General features: G+C 40.4%; 3 protein-coding genes and 1 long non-coding RNA gene across 10 annotated transcripts in view; 3 read left to right on the top strand and 1 right to left on the bottom strand.

Annotated features, from left to right (window-relative positions):
• The window catches only part of grik1a (glutamate receptor, ionotropic, kainate 1a), a 28,109-nt gene extending 26,458 nt beyond the window's left edge, over positions 1-1,651 (top strand). For 2 of the 4 annotated variants that reach the window (XM_067492460.1, XM_067492458.1), the window contains one exon: positions 53-1,651. In XM_067492460.1, the coding sequence (XP_067348561.1) occupies positions 53-220 (168 nt within the window). In that variant the 3' untranslated portion in view covers positions 221-1,651. The remainder of the gene's footprint in view (positions 1-52) is intronic. The other 2 variants (XM_067492459.1, XM_067492461.1) reach the window with 1 other exon arrangement.
• A 2,969-nt stretch (positions 1,652-4,620) lies between these two features.
• Positions 4,621-14,615, top strand: map3k7cl (map3k7 C-terminal like). Of its 3 annotated transcripts, none has more exons than XM_067492283.1 (5): positions 4,621-5,061; positions 5,736-5,817; positions 8,199-8,257; positions 10,113-10,228; positions 13,677-14,615. In XM_067492283.1, the coding sequence occupies exons 2-5, from the start codon at positions 5,742-5,744 to the stop codon at positions 13,855-13,857; spliced, it is 432 nt and encodes a 143-aa protein (XP_067348384.1). In that variant the 5' UTR covers positions 4,621-5,061; positions 5,736-5,741; the 3' UTR covers positions 13,858-14,615. The 3 variants fall into 3 exon arrangements, with proteins under 3 accessions (XP_067348384.1, XP_067348383.1, XP_067348385.1); XM_067492282.1 differs by having other exon boundaries at positions 5,707-5,817; XM_067492284.1 differs by having other exon boundaries at positions 5,686-5,817.
• Positions 11,773-16,099, bottom strand: LOC137108022 (uncharacterized). Its single transcript, XR_010912128.1, has 3 exons — positions 15,967-16,099; positions 13,673-13,901; positions 11,773-13,556 (listed from the first exon to the last, which is right to left on the bottom strand). It is a non-coding gene; the product is annotated as an uncharacterized lncRNA (long non-coding RNA).
• LOC137108017 (transcription regulator protein BACH1-like) lies at positions 15,982-21,332 on the top strand. 2 transcript variants are annotated; one of them, XM_067492277.1, is made up of 4 exons: positions 15,982-16,221; positions 16,625-18,109; positions 18,938-19,144; positions 19,244-21,332. In XM_067492277.1, the coding sequence occupies exons 1-4, from the start codon at positions 15,982-15,984 to the stop codon at positions 19,511-19,513; spliced, it is 2,202 nt and encodes a 733-aa protein (XP_067348378.1). In that variant the 3' UTR covers positions 19,514-21,332. The 2 variants fall into 2 exon arrangements, with proteins under 2 accessions (XP_067348378.1, XP_067348379.1); XM_067492278.1 differs by having other exon boundaries at positions 16,088-16,221; positions 16,810-18,109.
• The last annotated feature ends 376 nt before the right edge of the window (positions 21,333-21,708 follow it).

Genomic DNA, 21,708 nt, shown 5'->3' with positions numbered 1-21,708 from the left:
AAGTCAGCTTTAAAGCGTCTAAACTCAAGCCTCTAATTATTTTTTTTGACAGTGTGTGTCCTTTAGCACCATGATGGAGGACTTGGGCATCTCCTTGCAGTGCTACAAATACATCCGGAGGAGGCCGCGTCCACACAGCAGAGCAAGCTCCGCTTGCATCTTCTGTAAACAAAGAGGTGCTGCCAAGAGGGAGGGAGGGCGACAAGACTCCAGCACTTGAGCCATGAAAAACCGAAATTTCCACTGCTCAGATTTGCTTGTAGGCCACCAAATGATAAAGTTGTTTCCTTATCACCCCGGTCTCTATACTGTATGTGTACAGATAAACGTGTGCATTAAGCTTTACACTTTATAGGTAGTTTACAATGTCTAGGCCTTGTATAAAAATTAATAATATTCGTACTGCTAAAATGGCTGATTGAGTAAGAAATTGATGAATTGAAGCTGTCTCTGTAAAAACCCTTGCTGTTTTTTCATGGCTGTAGTTTGCATTTTGCAATGTTGGATCTGCACACTTTATATATGTGTATATATATATATATACTGCCATTGTGTATGACAACATCACAAATTTTCAGAGTAAAAAAGATTTTTGCATTTTTTTAAACTATTGTCCGATCTGTTGTTGTTTGTGGTTGGTAGCGTGTTTTTGTTTTTTTTTTTGTTTTTTTTGTGGCAGTCAGAAAAGTAGCTTCAGAAGGGAATGTTTCCAACCCTCGCCAGTGAAAAGAGATAAGGACTTCTAAGGAAAGTCAGGTGCACACCTGCTGTTTTATACCCTCCAAGCACCAACATCACAGACGTCAAACCTCACACACACAATCACACTCTCAGATGCACATAGTCTCACAAATGCTTGTGATCATAAAATGATCTGTCTGTCTTCTGCTGTTTGTGCAGAAGAGAAAGGAAATGTCACAGAGGGGAAGGAAAGAACAAAATGAGTGTGATTTTCTCTGGAGGTCAAGGACGAGACACAATTTTCTTGTTCTTCAGAGAGTAACTGTGCTGTTTTTCAACAAGCTTTTTTCGAAAGCCTGAGGGGAGATCTTGTCTCCCAGTTGTAATGGAGGGTCCCAGTGGATGTGTGCATTAAAAAAAGGGAAAAGCCTGGTCCACAATGAGTTTCACTTCGCTTTAAGTTTTTAACCATGTTTTTGTACAAATAATTTAGGACACTAGACTTTATGATGAATATACTGTTTCACCATGAGACTTTTATTTAGACACATACTGTCAATAGTTTCTTCTAAAGAGTGATGTTTGAGGAATAACTACTTGAAAACATGTTTTTGTATTCGACACTCAGACGAACCAATTTAAACTGAGTAGATCACTAACTGCAGGTAAACCGACTGAAGAATGAAAATGTTCTCAGCAGCCACGGCAGGGTTATGTCTCTGCAGCATGAATACATCTATAGCAATCATCAGAGTGGAACACACTCCCACTTAAATTTACTCTGCTCATCAGGACCTGTAGCAGAATAATCTTCTTGGACACTTCTTCACTTGCAAGCACATCAAGCTGACACCACTGCACAGCAAGCCATCCACGTTTGTCATAAAATAAATATTTTCATCGACGAGTCCTGCATCCTCCTCATTTGCTGTGTGCTCCGTGCTTCATGCTACATTACCTGCTTCTTCATATCCTCAGGTTTGTTTATGTTTTTTGATGCTGACCTCAGGGTAAAATAAATTCATCAAAATGAAGAGGAACCTTTGGAGCTCAGTCATGCTTCTTGTCTCTGGTACCTCTTACTGAAAACCTTTAATCTCCTCCCCTCAGCAGCACCTATGTGTTCAGTGATTCTGTCCTCCTTTCACCCCTCTAGTCATTCTGCACACCTGCTCCTCTGTCGGTGAACTCAACGTGCACTTCAGCATGTGTTCACTCAGAAAAGGCTTTTGTGTCATCTGCAAAATCTGAATCAAGCAAAGTATAAAATTATTTTACACATGCTCATACAAAAAAGGTTACAAAGCCGCTGTTTTAAAATACTGATCAGGAACTAAGTGAAGAGGTGCCAAGGAAGAGGGTAACCTTAATGGAGCTCCTTAAGCATTAAATCCTAGTACACTTTATAATGAATAGTTACAGGACTTTGAAAACTGACCTCTGATTTTTAGCTTTTAGCAGGACAGGACCAATAATTGGATAAATAATGTATAAATTACTTGAGTCAGAGGTTTACTTGTGACATTTCTTTTGGTGGAATGTGTGCGTGCGCTTGTTTGTGTGCATCCTAAGAAAACTAGACTGAGCTTTTCTTAATCTCTTCATGCAATGAGTTTTCTCTTTTTTGGTATTCAGATTAATTCTGGGATTGGGCTCAGTCCAATGTAATAGTGTTTGGTTGTCTCTAATCTCCTAACCCCATAATTCTTAATCAAAACCAAAGGCAGTATTTTTTTTTATCATTATCTAATCCATCATGAATGAGGCCATGGATTACAACCCTGACCTTGGCGTTCTAAACTGCTGAGCAGCACTCTCCTCCTTCGAAACCTGAAATGATTGCACCTGACTACTGCTCTGTTTTTCAGCAATATTTCTGAGCCCAGGTGAACTGTCTTCACCCGTGTGCTTAACCTTGTTTGTTTCCCCCACAGAAGCTATTCTTATCCGTGTAAAAAGCCGCCTTAGCACTGGTGTTGGTGTAGAGGCGAAGGCAAATTGTTCTGTTAAGGTCAAAGATTTTATGAATGATACTCTGATACGTCTAGCACAGACAAATAGGGTGTGGTTAAAAGAAAAATTGGAGAAAGGAGCAAGATCTACTACCACCTTGACAGCTGAAGGAGCCCATCGTGGCAATGGCCGCCCCCCAAAACTGATTGGCCTCCCCTGGTGGCAACCTCAGCCAGAGTGACAAGGTGGCAGGTATGTGCTATAGAACTTTTAGTAAAAGGAGATGGAACCAAATCTGAAGCTGAAAAAGTCCCTATGATCACAAATAGATCCATTTTAATTAATATGAACATCTTGGTTTCATATATGATGTCACAATGGAATTTTCACAGCAGTTGCATCCTGATTATCTCTTAAAAGGGATGGATTTTTCTGGTGCCTGTCCCAGCTGGGAGGGGCCACACCCGGTGGGGGGCATTGCCTTCTGCATCCAAACCCAGTGCTCTACCACTGATCCACCCGGCGCACACACTTGTTAGCCTAATAATATTCAGTTTATAATTACTAAAAATGTTTTTACATTTTAGTTTAAAGCCTTTTAAAATGTTTTCCAAATGTGCCAGTCTATTTTCAGCATGTACCCCAGTCTGGCCACTCCATTGAAAAAATGCTAGATCCGTCTCTGGTTTGACAAAATGACTTACAGTTGAAAAAAATTACATTTGCCTTATAAAAAATAACATTTCTTGGTTAATTTCTACCCATCTGAATTTCAATCCCTCAAATGTGTCAAGTCTTTTTTTAAATGTATGCTTACACGAAACACCCAACTGCACATGATGTACAAGTACAGAAGAATCAAATGTTAAGTGTGACTCCAGTATAACAGAGTGGCAAATGTTTGAGTGTGTCCCATCCATCACAATCAGATGAACAGTCTCCAGGGTTTATAAGCAAAGATATGTGTCAACGGCCTGTCAATGAAGACAAACGATAAGGAGAAGAACTGTTGGTGGTACAGAGACTCATTCTCTCTCCCTTTCATTCTTACCATGTGAAAGCCTGGCTCTAAATAATGCAGAGAGGAATGCTGTCATCTGCTGGCTTGCAGGTGGAATGTCTTTGGCTATAAAGCAACACAGTAAATCAGATCACAAGAAAAGCCTGAACAGGAGTTACTTCAGAGTGAACAGGGCCTGGCTTGCTTTCCTTGCTTTTAAAGCTGTTCTTAAAGGCTCACGTTTGTGCTTAGTACCGTATTATCGTGGTGTGTGAGTCTATGCAGCTCATACAGAGACTGCTGTGAATTATGACATACAGCTTTCTATAGTTTTAATGTGGACTTGCATGGATATTGGTTGCTCTTTTTTAAACAACGCAAAAGCACTATGTTTGTCCTTTTGGTAATGCATTTTTTTAAATTATACAATGGGGCTTCAAACTCTTTATTATTATCTAGAACTTGAATTATGAATGCCACATATTGCTCGGGTTTATCAACCTGGAGAATAAATAAACTTTGAATTTTAATGAGTCTTTAAAATTTAATTAAAAAGAGACAGGGATGAATTTTATTACTACAAGGATATACTGACCCTTTGTCCCCACGGGGACAGTGAGTGGCAGGTGTCCATTACATGTCTGGGTGTAAGGGCTTTATGTTGGTTGTTGCTTTACAATATAATAATTGTATCATTTTGGATCGAGTAGTAGTCGAGATAGCACAGCGTACTCCCTACAGGGGTCAAGCTCCAAAACCCCTGGATCCTCCACATCCTACAACGTACTTTACGAGATTTCTCAGACTCTGGTGCCACAGAAGCCATGATACACACAAATAAATACCCAAATAACAAATAAATTAAAAAAGTATTTGTGTTTGCGCGACACGAGGATAATGTTCTTCCTCAAGAGCTATAATAGCACGGGATGTTCATTCTGAGCAGCTGCCTCATTGCACAGCTATTGCAAAGCCAAAGACCATCCCCACTGCATGACACTCTGCAGTGTTGGAGCTATGGGCATTTTTTCGGGCTAAAGTCATGTCATCTGAGACATTTAATTGGGTCCGGGCCGCCACAAGGGGACAGCGGACGGCATTCCACCATTGCCTTCGCCCTGTTGTGTTGCTTTTCGCCGCGTGGCTGCAGTTTTTGGATAACATGTCCATGCATGCGCAAAACTCAAGCGGTCGACAGACTCCAGTGTAGCGGACGCCTTAACTTGATAGTGGAGAAAGTGTGAATAGAGTTTAATGGTGATAGTATTAGTAATAGTACTAAACCTTGTAGGAATAGCTGTGCCATCGTTGCTGGATTTGCGCGGGGACGCAACGGCTGAGAGACGTGTGCGTTTTCTGAAGAGAAATCAGCATTAGGCCGACGGACAGCAGAGGACGTACACCTGATTTTAAACTTTGTGCTTCAGGTAAAGATCATATGTTGGCTCAAATACCCAATGCGTCCTTGAGATAATTCATATGTATGAGAAAATATGTATGGGTCTTAATAAGTTATATTATAATAGAGCACATGTTATGGTCAGTTATTACAACTTCTAAATATGATCTTTCAACCCCAGGGAGAGACATTATAAAACCAGAAAAAAAAAAGTGTATTTGCTGGTGTAGAAGGTCGTTGAGACATGCTGTGTGAGACAGAGGGTTTACCAGGGTTAGAGCAGACAAATACCCTGATATAAAAAGACTGTACCTTCACTAGAAGGGGGTGGGTGGGTGGGGAGCAGGCAAAATCCAGACCTCGGGCCCAATCTGTCAAAGCTCCCTAATTATTTAATCCCAGTGCAACTCAAAATGCATGATGAAACTGATTGGTGGCTGAGTGTGAGTATTAATAATACTCTATATTTTCCTGGGTGAAGTTTAATCACATGCTTGTTCTGCAGGCTTCAATTTCAACTGTACAAAACACCTGCTGAGCTTCTCTCTTTGATTGCAATGCAATCTCTTAAATGATTCATAGCATAGTCAATTTGCTGTCAGTCGGATTTACTGTGATTCTCGTGATGACATCATCACCTGTCTTTCATCAGATCCTTTGATTGTGCTAACAGCTCTGTTTTGTGCCTGTGGCCCCATGAAGGGATAAATGATCACCTCAACCAGAAGAGTGTCTCCTGATAAATCTGAGGTTAGAATCGCCTTCAGCCTTGACAACACATCAGGTAAACACACCCACATGTATGCTGTGCATACAACATCTATTCACACGCAATGCACAAATTCCCCCCACCCACCCACAAACATCTTACAGCATGTACTTATTTTGAGTATAGTTGGACCTATTACCCAATTGCTCACGTAACCACTTGTAGCTCTACTTTCACTACAATTCCAGTATGTGTGAAACACATGCACAACATTCTTCCCACCAAAACAAACCGCACACAATTTTCCCGGAGCAGTCCCTCTCACACCCTATCACTTTAGCTGTGGTCATTCTTCTACACTATAGCTGAGACAGGTGCTCCCTCTATTTCCATAGGACCACAGCACATTAAAAACAGACTGCACATGCGTTTTGGCAGCTGTGCACTTGCCATTAGCACACGTGTGCACCCTCTTAAACAAGAGCAGAAGTCTTATTGAGACTAGTGTTATATTTAATCTTCAATCAAAACATTTGACAGTGTCTAACACACACACAAACACACACACAAAGGTCTACCCTACCTATAATGCTAGGTGCTGTGTGTCAAGATGTTTTACTGCAGTGGGGCCAGGCACTGGGACAGCAGCTGCAGCTATGCAATGGCAGCGTCAGGTTTCCCTTCTAATACTAACAGTGTCCTGCTGCCTGATTCACTGTTCAGCTTTTAGAACACTGGCCTATATTTATAGGCAGTTAACACTTCCCGCCCTACTCCACCCATCTCTGATCCCCTCTTGTCTTTCTCTTAGGAAGTGAGATGAAGGTCTGCAGTAGAAAAAACAGGTTCAAATCTGCCTCTGAGCAGAAATACACGTATATTGAACACTGGGATATTGTGGGATCATCCTTTAGGCCCTTCATGACCTCGTGCCAGGCATGATTTTAACCCCACGCTGTGCCCGTCTTAAGTGTAAGAACTGTATTTATTCCACATCATAATTGGCCACATGGCTGCAGGCTGGCCCACTAATACTTCTGTTTTTAGAAGGTTGCATCATCCCAGGATTCTCCACATGTGTTCCACCAGTCCAGAGGGACATTACTGGCAAGGCAGGGGCTGGTGCAGACAACCTGCCTGTTTCTGTCTATCTGTCTGAATCCCCTCTCTATTCATACATTCAGCCTGTCTGTTCTTTGTGTCCACTGTGATTGTCTGTCTGCTCACATACTTGTCCCACTTTGTTCTTGCCCTGCATGTCTTTCAGCCTGACAGCTCATTAACTGTTGTTCAGTAATGGGACATGGCTCATTTAGTGTTGTTATGTTGTAGTGTCATATAAGAGGCCCTTATAGTGTTTCATTTTGTGCCTTTTATGAAAGGCATTTATGCAACTGCTTGCAGAGTAGGATAGTATGATAGTAAGATAGTTTACTGTTCAATTGGATTGGGAAACTAAAGCAACTTGGAGTTGGGTGGAGGTTGTAAATAATGGATCACAATAAAGATTTAGATTTGTGGGGCTGAAGAGAAATCTTATTCATCGAAGAAACTACAGAATCTACGTTGTCTTTAAGTTTTGGAAGGAAGCAAATTAGACTGAAGAGAAGTGGTTAAAAGCTCACCAGATATGTAAATGTCCTTAAATGCTATACTCTACCTCTAATTTAGAAGTTTTAACATTTTACTGGAGCATTTTAGTCTGTTTTTTTGTCCTTTCGGCTTATCCCGTGAGTTCAGGGTGGCCACAGCAGATCATTGTCCACATGTTGATTTGGCACAGTTTTTACGCCGGATGCCCTTCCTGACGCAACCCACACCAATTTCTACCGGGCTTGGACTGGCACTGCACAGCTGGGGAGGAGAATGGGCTGTTAGGGGTTCAGTGCGTTGCCCAGAGACACTTCGACATATAGCCAGGGCCGGGGATCAAACCACTGACCCTGTGGTCCTTGGATGACTGCCTTTACCAACTGAGCTACAGCCGCCCACTTACTGGAGTATTTTAGTCTGCTCGTGCATTATATTTCACTACATTCCAGGGGGAAATTTGTTTTACTCCACTGCAGTTGACTCAAATGTAGTTAATATTTGCTTAGTAAAGATAATAACACTCAATAGTAAATAATTACAAAAGTAGCACAAAAGTTCATATTTAGCCTAATCTTAGTGGGCAAAAACAGTAACACACCATTTACATGTTGATGCATAATATTCAATAATACATAGTAGAACTAATACAATTTACAGTAAGTGCTGGACTTTTACTAGTATTTGTTACAGTTAAACTTTTTCACAAGTTTAGGACCTGTAAACTGCTTCCACCTCTGCAGTGTGCTTTGCAAAGTGGACAGCAGTAAAGCATATTTGTACGGAAAATTGTATGTTTGTATCATAAAGCAATATACAGTATTAGGGTTTATGTCATTTTTACAATCTGTGTTCTCTGTCAATAGATGTAAAAGATGTGGAGGACCTCTCTCAGACTTTCCCAGACCTTGAACAGCGATTACAGGTATACTGTGTAGTCACCCTTTAAATTCCTGCCCTATATTCTTTCAAAAAGCTGTTAGCACTTTGCTTTTTATGATTGTGTGGTGGTGTAAGAGAAGAAATATGATAACATAAACTTTACTGATACCCAAGAGGGGAATTCACATATTATAACAACCCAGTGACAGGTAAAGAGGAAGAACAATATGGCCCAATAAAACAAAAAGGCACTAAGTGAATAATGAAGCAACCAAGGTACAGTTAAATACAAGAAAAGATAGAGGTTGCATTAAAGTTATTTACAGTGTGAACTTTGCAATAGACCTGCAGCTTATGTGTTTGCACAGTGTTTGCAATATTTACAATATATTTTTAGTACAATTCTTGTAAGTGGAGACAGGTGTGAAAAATTAACCGTGTCAGATTCATGTTGCATTATAAAGTGTGTGTGGCGCATGTAAACATGTGCATCATATATCCTGATATTAATCCAGGGAGGGAGGGGGTTTGGTGGATATGCCATGTGGGAAGGGGATGTTTGTGTGTAAGCTGTTGTTTGGATGGTACACAGCTGTTGTTTTACTGTGCAAGTGTGTTTTAATTGCATTTACATATGGTGGTAAAATTGGGAAGGGTCAGGAAGAAAAATGTATCCAATCAACATGCGTTCCAATGATCTGCTGTGGTGACCCTGAACTTATGGGATAAGACAAAAAGCAAAAAACATTGAATTTGAATATTAAGTATAATTGTATTCATAATTGCTCTCTTTATATTCTGCATAGCTAAATCATCAGACTACTAAATCACATTTTCTGTGTTGGAAAAGGAAAATCATTTACCGAAAACGAGTAGATCAAAAATGAATCTCTCTTTAAATAAACAGTAGAATGGAAGTGAGCATTATTAGCTGACTATTAAAAAAAAAGATTTAGCTTTAAGCCTTCTGTTTGTTTACGGACTCTGTAAACAAGGCAAAGCTTTGGTTCAGTCTATGAACAAATCTTTGTTTTCACTGTGTGAGCTCACTAACTCACTGTTGTCATTGAATTATCCTTCAACAAGTGCCAGTGCCAGGGTCACGTAAAGTGCATGTTGGTTTAGAGTATCAGATGGGAACAGTAGTAACAGACCGATGAATGGTAGCTGTGATACACATTGGGGATTTGTTCAGATTTGCATGTATTTTCTTATTTACACAAACATAAATGTCAATCAATTTGGGGACTTTAAAATGATTTATATGAGTTACATTCTTATCCCATGTCAGACACAACTTTATCTTCCAATGTATTACTTTATATCCCCAAGCATGGCAGTGTCATATTTTAGCCGTGGTAATATCATTGTTTAATTTTAGATATACTAGGAAATAACCTATCATAGATCAAAGGAAATGGCTCTCTCACCTTTGGGAGATTGTGTGAACTGTCAGGGGTTTGTTCCTGTTATTAGGAACAAACATTTAGAAGCCTTCTAGCATAAGTTGGAATTAGAATAATTACCATGGAAAAGGAAATGTACCATAGTTGCATCAGTTAATCAAGTGAAAGGAAACTCGCTGGACTTTGAAGATGTGAATCCAATTGTGGGAAATTGTGATGGGCATTTTCCACTAAGCTCCAGTATGTTTCAAAACTTAAAGGTTGATTGAAACAAACTATTTTCTAAGGTGTTTTAGAAGAAGAACAACCTTTATTGTCATTAAGTGCACATACTTACTGCACATACATGTTGCAAAGAAATTCTTTCGCTGCATTTAACCCATGGGCCCCTGAGGGGGAGCCCCTGGGGAGCTAGCACTGAGTGTGTCGCTCAAATTTCCTTACCCTAATACTGCTTTCATGAACAGTATTTATCTTTCTTACCTCTTGCAGCCAGTGCCCCCCTGTGTGTCTCTGAGAGAGAGCGTTCAGGTGTACAAAGAACACTGCAGGATGGCGAGAGAGTTCCACCAGGTCAAACATGAGATTGCCGTGCTTGAGGACCGCAAGTAAGGCCGTAAACGATGTACCTTTATCTATGCTGGCTGTTTAACTGCTTTAGTTAAAACACAAACTCGAGGTCTCATGTCACGATGGTAGTCTGATGTTTATGGCCAGAGAGGACGTGCACAGTAAGTCATCAGGAAAATCTGACACCACCCTTATTATCATTTAATGCCAACTTACTCTTGATCCGTTTACTTTCAAGAAAGTGACAATTTGTCGTAATGATAATAACCCACTTACCAAAGTTTTGCCAGATGTTTGGAAATTCCAGCTACAAAGGTTCAACAGTAAAATTCCTTTCTTTGCCAAACACTTGTCGGACTGTATGGTGCTCTGGACAAAAAAAAAATGTCCACCAGATGGCACATGTTAACAGTTTAGTGTAGCACATGACCAACTAAAACCAGTTCCTTTAAGATGTTATTTAAGGAGTTGGTCATGTGTGACTTTGATTTCCAATGTCTGTTTTTTAGTAATATAATTTTATTTTTAATCAGAGAGGAGGTCAAGCACGTGTGGTCAATATAGAATAGGCCTAGGTGGCATCATATTTGGTAAAAGTAGCATATTTGCAAATATTACAGTAAACCACACTCTTCTGAGCTTTTTTTTTTTCAGTATGTGTATATGTTTGCCCAATATCAGGGTTGTATAACACAGACACACATAGTGGACACTATCCCCTGTGTCCTTGGCAGCTGCGGGTAGTATTAGCAGAGGGATTTTGAAGGCCTTTTGCTGTTACCCCTTCGCTATCTAAATACACAACCACACACACACACACACACACCCGTACACTATAGGCTATTCTTCCCAAATAGATAACAGCAGGTAGCCTCTGCTGTTGGGTTGAGTTTAGCCTTTAGTTCTGATAAGAACATGATGAGTCACAAAGTCTTGGTTCTCTCTTTTCACGCTGACGTTCACGCCAAGATCCAATGACACGTACGCACACAGACACATTAATAGTAAATTGAGAAACAAGAACTAGAGGAGGAAATGAACTTCTACTACTAATTTTATAAACACCGAGAGGGATTTTCCTAAATTCCTTCTTTGTGCTTTTGATACAAACAAGTAGGCCAACATAGTGTAGAGCTCTGTAAAATCTGCAAATCTGTAAGGGTGACTCGTATCGCTATCCAGATTTTACAACATCAGTGGTTTTGATCAGTCATCTAATACCAGTGAATCTGATTTCACCAACAAAACATTTGATTAATATCGAGTAGGTTTTAGGAAACTCTTCTGTGCGTATACTGACTCATGCATTGACATTAAGAACTCTTTTGCAATGGGCCCATTTTTTGGCCAATAAAAAATGGGCCCACTGAAAAAGAGTTCGGGGACATGACCTTTCTTTAAACATTATGTCTGTATATATGTTTATATTTTGTATAGGTTGAGCTGCTGGAGGTGGCCTCATATTATTAATCCTTCAAACTTGTCACTATATGATATGGTGTTTTCACCACATTCCAACCATCACATATTTTGATAGACAGAAAAGACAAAATGAGCAAATGCATGTTACCTTATAAATAAATGAGGGAGTAGGTGTTTTGTGTTTAAATCAGGTTTAGTATGAATTATTTGCTTCTGGATGAGTTCTTGTGAACTGAAAAAGATCCCTTCCCCTTTTTCATGCTCTCAATGTTACAACACACATACACACATACCCCCTCCCACACACACAGACACACAAACCAGTATGTACACTACCATGTTTCAACATGCTCGTGGAAAGAATCAGTGAATAGTTAAGCAAATGTAAAAATGATCTTTTAATGTAAGTCAAACATTTGCCTGGAGCCAAAAACCTCCCAGTTAAACAATTCTATGACTGTACCACTGTAAAATTAGGAATTCTCGTGAAATTAAGAATGACAGTAACTGCACACTTTCCATTGGATTTTGCATTTCAATAATGGTAACAATTCAGGTGGAATTGCCAGTTGCAAAACTAACGTGGGAAAAAAAACTAAAAACAGATCGGGGTTGTAGAGATACACATGTCATGGTGTCTCATACGTTTTTTATTACTGTCTTTTCCTTGTGGATCAGGTCTTGCAGGAAGTGAATTCTTTCAACCTGGTTTCAAAATGACGTGGTGAAATGAATAGCCTTTTGTAAGTGTAAAATAGCTGACTAGTCACGAGTAGCCAGTTTCAACTCAGCGCAATATGTTAAAAAACCTGTTTCTTTATGTAAATATATCATAGTAGGATACTATAATATCTATACATTAAATTAGATTTTTTTTTTTTACCTAAAGTTGCAAAACTATTTAGTTAAATTAGATTTAACTTAAGATTGTGCGACTAATTTTACAATTTGTTATCTTTTAGTCGAGAATTACATGTACAATCCATGATCCAAGTCTAAACAAAAGAGCAGTCTCAGTATCAAAAGTCAGTACACTTAGTCTTTAACTCAATAGACGGATGTTATGTAAAGAGACTAATGCTAGTCAAAGCTTTTAAGCACAGCAGGAACAAAAATTCTCATTATGGCAAACTTAGTAAACTTTACCAAATTTACATTGAGTTAAGAACTTTTTAGCTTTTAAATCTTAACATTGAAACCCGACTCGATAAAAATTCAACTAAACACCGCATTCATCATCTTTCAAATTGATGTAATGCTTGTCACACAGGTTGTGTTGTGTAATGGAGCCTCTTCTTCTTCTTTAATGATGCTGCTGTTATTTGATTCGAAACTTTACCAGCTGTAATACAACCCTGAGGTTCACACACTCTTCACGGGCGTGAGGCCATGACACACATGTTGTGCAAACACAGCACATGTGTGTAAGATTATAGTGCTTCTCAAAGTCCAAAAGGTGAAAAGTATTTGCGAGGCAAAGACAGGTCATTGTGGCTAAACCCGCACAAGAGTCATTCCGCCAGGTTTGTCATGTTTGAAGATGTAGATAGGATGGAAAAAAATGTAGTTTGTTCTTTGTGTTTTTATTTTGTTTTTTCTTTTTTGCATTAGACAATATATTAATTTAGTAATTTAGATTTATCCGAAAGAATACCAAGCCCTGAATGCCCCATGGCCACTGAATGGTCTTGTTTAACAGTTGCAATGTGGTTAACTTTGTTGCCCAACAACAAGCTGCATCAGCGTTTTTTCCCAGTTCAGTCCTTCCTATAAGGTTGCATTGTTTCCATGGTTATTTTGGGCGCTGTGGTTTCCTCCCTCATGCTACAAACAAGACAGCTGAAGACTGTAAATTGCACATAGGTACGATTGTCTGGAAATGAGCTTCTCTGACCTTGGAACCTGTAATGGGTGTTTCCCTGTGTATGCTGGGACAGTCTCCACCTGAAAAAGATTATTTGGAAAGAGACAGAAAACACACAAATTTAAATAAATTGTGCATTTAAAAAAAATGTATGCATAGGAGTAATGTATTTTTAATGAATGTAAAAAATGTCTACACAGGCGTAAGTTGCTGGCAGAGATGGTGGAGGATGAAAAGGGTGCCGTGGAGATTGCCCGTCTCGAGGAGGAGTTTCGGCGCCTAACAGAGGAGAACCGCAACTTGGTGACTGTCCACAACGAGCGTGCTCAACAGCTGGAGAGGCTCTGCCTGACCAATCAAACAAGACAGGATTCCTCATGACCTCTGACCTCTGCAGAACCTGAGACCTCCAGCTAACACCAGTCCTGAAATCCAAACATAAAATAAAGGCTCAGCAAGTGCTCATCCTACAAAACACAGTCTGTGAATCAGCTAATTACACAGAAAGGAGCCATGTTTATTCATGTCTGAGTCACTTGTTTGAACCACAGACGTACTGACATCATCAGTGTGAAGTTCTAATAGTGCTTCTATCAAGCTCTGAAAAAAGGCAACTTTTCTGAGTATAACTTTGCTATTGTGTGGTCTTGCTGAACCATGCTGGTCGCTAATGCAATACCTCACATATTCATACAGTGTCAGCCGCTGTGAATATGACCATTTATTCGGATAACTGGCTCAGGTCCTGTGGAGATTTTACCTGAGGTCTGTCGAGGGAGCCAAAGGTGGTAAGATATGGTCCAAACGTTGTATTTTGAGGAGTGCTTTCTCTTCCTTTCCCCCCTATCCCACCCCCACATTACCAACTCAAGTCTTTCAAGTTCATGTTGTGGCAAAAAGGAAACACGATGAGTGCTGAACACAGTGTTAGGGATCGGTAAATGATAGGCATTTGAGAAGAGCAGCAAAAGAACAAGGGTCATTACCCATTTCACAATAACTGTCTGCTGTGACACAGCAGTGTCAGAGCTGTACATTTTTGATGAAGCTTGTCTCACCTGTACAAGGGGAAGTGTAAAACAAGATAATGATGTTTATTGTGCACATCTAACAATAAAATACATTTTATTTTAACGCCAGCATCAGTTCCTTACTGTAGTTTCATTTCTCCAAGCTGTTACTGTTGTTGTGCGCTTTATTATCTTATTGCAACACTTACATGGAAAAAGGAACTATGTTGTCATTTTGTCTTTTTTATTTTGGTGTTTTGTTTTGTTTTTTTTTAGTTTTTTTAATTTTTTGTAAGGACATTAGCTCATTCTGGAATTATGAAACAGTCACTGGATTGGACATTTTAAATCATCCCTCTTCCTTCTTCCAAACATGTGACATTCGCATCAATGCTTTGTAGTAACAATTATTCCACTGCGTTGCAATGGTAGCGCAGCTTTTGGTGCAAACATTAATTTTTTAAACTAAATGCACGTTTTTCATTACACCGGTTTTATGTCTCTTTAGCCATCAATCGATATTTGATACCGGAAACCTACCACAAAAAATTAATACAGCTGTTACTGTAACTTTGTTCCTCTATGAGCAGGGCATACTCTCTCTCTCTCTCTCTCTCTCTTTCTCTCTCTTTGCCTCTCTCTCTCTGCCACACTCTGGCACTCAAACACACAACAAAGGAGACTTGCATTGAGCTCACAGAAAGATTTGCTGCTACCTGGAAAATCAACAACACATGCCATGACAATGACCTACTGAGTGATATTAACCTTTAAAAGTTAATAAGGTTAATATAACAGCCGCCCTCTCCTTGCAACAGGTCAGTTTCATTTGTTTTTGCTCTCTGCTTTTACAGACTTTGTTCTGAAAAGACATTGTGTCTGCAGTTAGTTGAGTAAGTTCACACCACTCTAAATGTTAGACACATTAGACTAAATCCAGTTAAAACCCCGGGTTTATACTTTACTCTAATCTGTGAATTGTGTATGACGTTAATCTGTAAAGAGATTTTCGGGGAAATACTTGTTAGTTTGCTCGACGGATCCAAGAGTGGGATTGGTATGGACGGGAAAAAAACTGCTTGCTCATCCTTTATCAGCAGGAGTGCATGAGTCAGCGCTTGCTCTGTTACACCCAGAGTTGTTGCAACACACCCACTCTCGCGCTATCTCTCCCTCCCTCTCAGACACTCACAAGCAGGCCATATGACTGAGTCAGCCCCAGTTTTTAGTTTTCAACAGAGTTGAGATAAGGCTTTCTGGGAAGCCTGGTCTGACTAGACAGCATTCCATTTAGAAATAACCATGTGTGCACAACAGCTGGGGCTTTCTTCAACACTCTAAGAAACTTGGATATTTTAAGTTCAGCTCTGAAAGGTAGGCATGTTCTTTATGTATTTATTATTTTAACATATGTCTTTTTAGCCATGTATCCTGATAAAGTGAACTGGGAAACTGTAAGAGGGTTTATGTTTGTGCTTACATTTAGTTGCCCCAGATGGCCATGTCTCCTTCCCGATCATCCGTGTTTACATTCGAGTCCGCAGTGCATTCCTCTCATGTGCTGCGCTGCCTGGATGAGCAGCGTCACCGGGACACATTGTGTGATGTTACAGTGGTGGCGGAGGGTCAGAGTTTCAGAGCCCACTGCTCAGTACTGGCTTCCTGCAGTGAGTACTTCACACACAGGATATCCACCCTCACTCAACATGGAGCGATCATCACTCTGCCAGAAGAGGTGAGATGTCACCTGACACCTATAACACAAGCAATAAATCTGTGTGAAAGTGAAGTGAGAAAGATGAGCTATATTTCCCCAATAAGTGCTTGTAATACATCGGAAGAAGAAGAACAAATGTAAATGTGCTGCAGCATCGATACTTTGTGGTTATAAACAGTAAATTGTCCATGGTTCTTAGTAGTTCTCAGTCTTTTCTAGTGGGTTTTAGACGTCCTTTTAAAGGTTTCTTTTTACAAAACGTATTTGCATTAACAAAGCTTTGTAAATTGGACAACCCCCTTTGAACTCTTGCAACATTAGAAACAGCAAAAGTCACTGAAAGTTTTTTGAATCTATTAATTCCTGAGACAGGAGAGTTCTACAGTCTTCGAAAATCTTAAACCTGTGTTTTCATTCACAGGTCACAGCTGCTGGCTTTGAACCATTGCTGACGTTTGCCTACACATCCAAATTACACTTTGGGAAAGACAATGTTTTAGAAATACGTAACTCTGCTTCAATACTTGGTTTCAAAGACTTAGACGAAGCGTGCTTTGATTTCCTCCTCCCCAAGTTCTTAAGTCCTAACTCTGCCCCTTTCCCCAGAAAAACCTGTTGTAAAAGGAAGTGCAAGAGACGACTATCAAAAGAAGATTGTAACATAGAGTCTGACTATGTATTGTTGGATCAGAAAGAAGTAAAACCAGTTGCTGACTCACCATCTCAACAGGAAGTGGCCAGGCTCTGTAGCAAATCAGTGAACAACAAAACGGGAAGTCTGAACAGTACAGACACTCTTCCACCTGCAGCGGAAGGGACGACTAATCTTTTTATGCAATGTCCAAAGTATCGCAAGTTCCAAATGGCCTGTGGAAAGGAAAGTTGTTTCACAATCCAGAAAAGCCTACACAATCCAGGAACAGTAATCAGGGATCCATTTGACCTATCCTGCATGCCCAGCTCTAGTGGTGCAAACAGTAAGAATGAAACTGAGGCTGAACATCCTGGAAATTCCCCCAGACAGAGCAAAGAAGGCGCTGATCCATTGAAAACTGAAATATGTGACAAGAGCACAGAGGAGAGGCCTGTGGAGGTGCAGGAGAGGAGAGGGGAGGCTCATGTGGTTATGAAAGACAAAAGGGAGGAAACAGGGGATGAGAAAAAAAGAGAGACCAGTATTGTGAGAACAGAGGAAGGAATGAAGCACACTGCTGGATTCAGTTCTTCAGAAAGATCCCATGTCAATGCAGTCTCCATGGGGTCAAGTATAGTGCAGGATGGGAGGTCACCTGGGTTAATATTGCCCCAGTGCCCTCAGAGGGCCTGTGTCGAGCCTGGCTCTGCAATCACAAGGTCACCGGGGCAGGAAACGTCTGTCATAGATATTATAGGGGACACAAATGCAAGAGACTCTGGTGTTTTAGAACCAGGGTCCATTGACCAAAGAGCAGGAGAGCAGGAAGAAGGTGAGGGACAAGGGGCAGATAATACCATTCAGGAAAGAGGACAAACGGGTAGCATGGAGAGAGCGTCCTTGCAAGTAAATAATGCTACAGAGATGAACGCCATAGAAAGCGAAGGGGCAAAGAACCTGGCCAAGCAGTTGGACTCTGACGTGGGCTCAAACTTCCAGGACCCAGATGTGGGAAGTTCTTCTGACACAGGGAGCGAACGCTTGCAGAGCACATCTTTAGAGTGGCTGAAATGCGTGAGCTCCAGCACCACTCGATGCCCCTTTTTCCAGGACTTGGACCAAAGCAAATGTTCGTGGAAGGGTGCCGGGCTATCTGAGTGTGAGGGGGGATCTCAGTCAGGTTTATCATCTCTAAACTCAGGAGAGGATGGAGACTCAGAGACAGAAACTGAAGGGGACAGTGAGTCCTACGCAAGAGAGAGGGCCAAAAAGGTGAGCAGTCAAGCTCTGAATCTGGTTTGTCTCTGCAGTTTTGTTCTGTTCCTCTATATCTGTCCTCCTGTCACCTAAATGTTGAGCTCACGTAGTGCTAAAATTAACCGGAGTCGACTGTGTCAGCAAGATCCCTGTAACTGTAGATTAGTTTGTTTTAGATGAGTTTAGTAGCAAGTGAGTGTTGCATTCCTGTAACAGAAAAAAGAATACCGGATTAACTATTCATAAAATAGAAATGATAATGTGTGTTTATGTTCACACACACACGCAGACACACACATTAACATGTCAGTATTGTGACAATGTGCACGCCTTGCTAATTGGTTCAGAGTCCAACTCAGCTGACCTCGACACCTCGGACTGTTGTGGTAGCAACGACTGCAGGCAACACAAACATCGGGTTTGTGGAATTTCTCGTGTTACTGTTTCGTTAAAGTTCTGTTGCTTCCACTCGATAAAGCACTATTAGACTTATCCTGCTACAAAAAATAAGCGAGTGTTTATTTACTGTCACACATTAGCAGCAGCAGTAATCTGAAACCTGACCTCTGCTTTTAACTGCTCTTTAACTCGTTTTTAGAGTTAATAATTGACATCTTGGTGAAAATACATCTCAACTCAATATCCATTTTTCTCACCTCTGTATACCTCAAGATCAACACAATGATTTGATCATTTCAATTAAATTACATCCTAAGATTAAGTGGGAATTTCTTATCAAGCAAATCAAAATCAGCAAAACATGAGATGCTCCTTCACTGATGGATATACACTCTTGCTGTCATACTTTGTGTTGTTTGTGTAACCTTTATTTTGTGTTCCCAGGTGCAGTTGCCATTCTCTGTAAACTGGATTGTGAATCTGAGTAGAAATGACTTCCAGCAGCTGCTGAAGCAACAGGTCTTCAACCAAGAACAGTTGGATTTTGTCCATGATATGAGACGGCGCAGCAAAAACCGCCTCGCAGCTCAGCGTTGCCGCAAGAGGAAACTAGACTGCTTATACAATCTGCAGTGTGAAATCAACAAACTGGTAAAAAACTTAGTTTTGGGAAATTAGTTGGATTTATTGAGCCACTTGCTGTTGACAATATGTTAATGGGATTGTGTGTACTGCATGTGTGTGTCACAGAAGACAGAGAAGGAGAAATTGGTGATTGAGAAGAGCCAGCTCAACCAGCTGAAGCTGAAAACATGTCACAGCGTCTCCGTCTTATGTCAGAGGGTCTGCAACGAAGCCAACCTGCAACCAGAGCACCTCCAGGTGTTAGCCAAGTACACGTCCCCAGACTGCCCTCTGGCCTCTTTCTTTCCTTACATAGACATGCTATCACAGCCTGACCAGCCTGAGAGTTCATTCTCTCCATGTTCTGTGGGCCGTAGCGGTCAGGATTTGTTTTAGACAGACCCCCCCCCCAAATCCACTACACATACTGCTGGACGTGTGCAGTTTGGATGAAACTCATAGGACTGTGGAACCTGAGTGTCTGATGTCAAACGGTTCCCCCTCTGTATTATACACATGTAAGGGAGGACATTAACATGGACTGAGGACTGATTACAGCAACATAAACATAAAAGTTGCTGAACTGATTATAATATGACAATGCACTGACTCTCAGTGCAGTCAGTGCTGCCACCTGACAGCTAGAAGGTCCCCGGTTCTAGCTGCAGCCTTTCTGTGTGGAGTTTGCATATTGACCCCCTGTGCTTGTGTGGGTGTCCGGTTTTCTCCCACATGCATGTTGGGTTAATTGGTCACAAGTGTGAACGTGAGTGTGAGTGGTTGTCTGTCTGTGTATGTCTCTCTGTGTTGGTCCTGAGATGGAGACCTGTTCCTCGTGTACCATGCCACTTGCACAATGACAGCGGGGACAGGCTCCAGCCCCCTATGACCCTGAATGGGATAAGCAGTTGGAATGATCAATGGATGGATTTAAAACTTTAGACTTTCTGACTTATGAGGTCAGCAATACATTCCAGATATCGAATTGTCCTTGTTTTTAAAGGAGGCATGCTTAGAAAAAAAACCATGATGATGATAATACAGAATGGTATACTGGAAAGTTCTGCACATACTGCACACAGTTTGGGATTTACCCTTTCTACAGTATAAAGAGGACAACACACCGCAGCAATTTGCACCAAAACCAAATGAACTCAACAAACGGACTTAACATAGTGTGCACTGTTTACCTTCTGGTCGTATATCTGTCTAATATTTCAGGCTGTCATTGTGGTAGCTTGTCCTCAGCTGACCACAGTGACGCAGCTTTTCAAATCTCTTGAGCTCTGCTTCAACTTACTAAACTGGACCGCATACATTTAACTAAATAGGTGCTGTCTAAAGAAACTGCCCATCAGCAGTATATAGAGAAAAAGCTCCCGCATTCTGTGTAAAGAAAATCACCAGAGTCCCATTTTATGTGCCTGTTCTGTTCATCGGAACCACTGGACTCTTCTGCTATTACTATATAAAAATATTGTGTTACTGTGTTACCCACAACCCAATTAACCCTAAATTACTGTAAAATGACAAATGTGGCAATAACCCACTGATTCATGCAGTACAAGAATAGTTATGTTTATATTTTGTTTCTCATTATGCTTTTCTGGAAACGTTCACACATTTACTGAATATAACTGATACTCAGGACTTTTAACACAAAGCCAGCTTATCAACATCTCCCCTGTTTCGTCAAGATCAGGTTTACTGTATAAATGTGCATATTTCTATAGATGTATTCTCAGCATAAAATTCACAGTGCAGCTGGTGTTAAAATAATGTGGGTAAAGTGTAAAATATATATATATATATATATATATATATATATATATATTTTTTTTTGGATTAAATCAGTTATGCACTTGACATTGTGAGGAAATGTTATTCTCTATTTTTAAAGAGAATTAAGACTTCCGGTGATTAGAAAATAAGAATGCTTTTGTTTTTCTATCACCAAGCAGATGCGCAGACCTCACATGCAAACTAATGCTTGATAACGCCGGTTCATATCGCCCCCTAGTGGTTTGTACATGTCAACATGCCAACAGACTGACGGCCATAGAGATTTTTAGCCTACTATACGCACACATTCCTATTTTTGTGCACAGAAAACGACTGTATCTTTCCTTGACAATGTCCTAGTGGACTGCTGCATTATAAAGCAAATGTGAAGTGAAACAATCAACAATAAAACAGAAAACAAATTGCTTCAAAATGCAAATCATCGGTTGTTTTTTATCAAACTCAGCTCATGAAGATGACTGTCAATGTAATTCTGTTATACTGAAATCCCATCAGTAATGTAAATGAGATGTAAATCTGTCAGTGTTCAGTAATAAATAGCTGAGCTCACAAGGTCTTTAGAGGACTCATCTTTCAACTTGGACAGACATATTAAGGATTTATTACTCTACCCCAGTCGCTCTATCCGACCAGTCTCCCCTCTCTTACTCATAATTTACTTTCTGAGTTTTAAATTCTATGAAGTTATTTCTAAATTTCCTTGTATTTGAGCAAAGGCATATTCATCCTCACTGGCAATTTATGACATCTGGTCTAATAAACCTTGACAATAGTGAGAGGGACCTGAA

This window comes from Channa argus, chromosome 22, assembly GCF_033026475.1.
Source record: "Channa argus isolate prfri chromosome 22, Channa argus male v1.0, whole genome shotgun sequence".
In the NCBI taxonomy this organism is placed as follows: domain Eukaryota; kingdom Metazoa; phylum Chordata; class Actinopteri; order Anabantiformes; family Channidae; genus Channa; species Channa argus.
The sequence above is the reverse complement of the archived record's forward strand: the minus strand, read 5'-3'. Positions and strand labels throughout refer to the sequence as shown.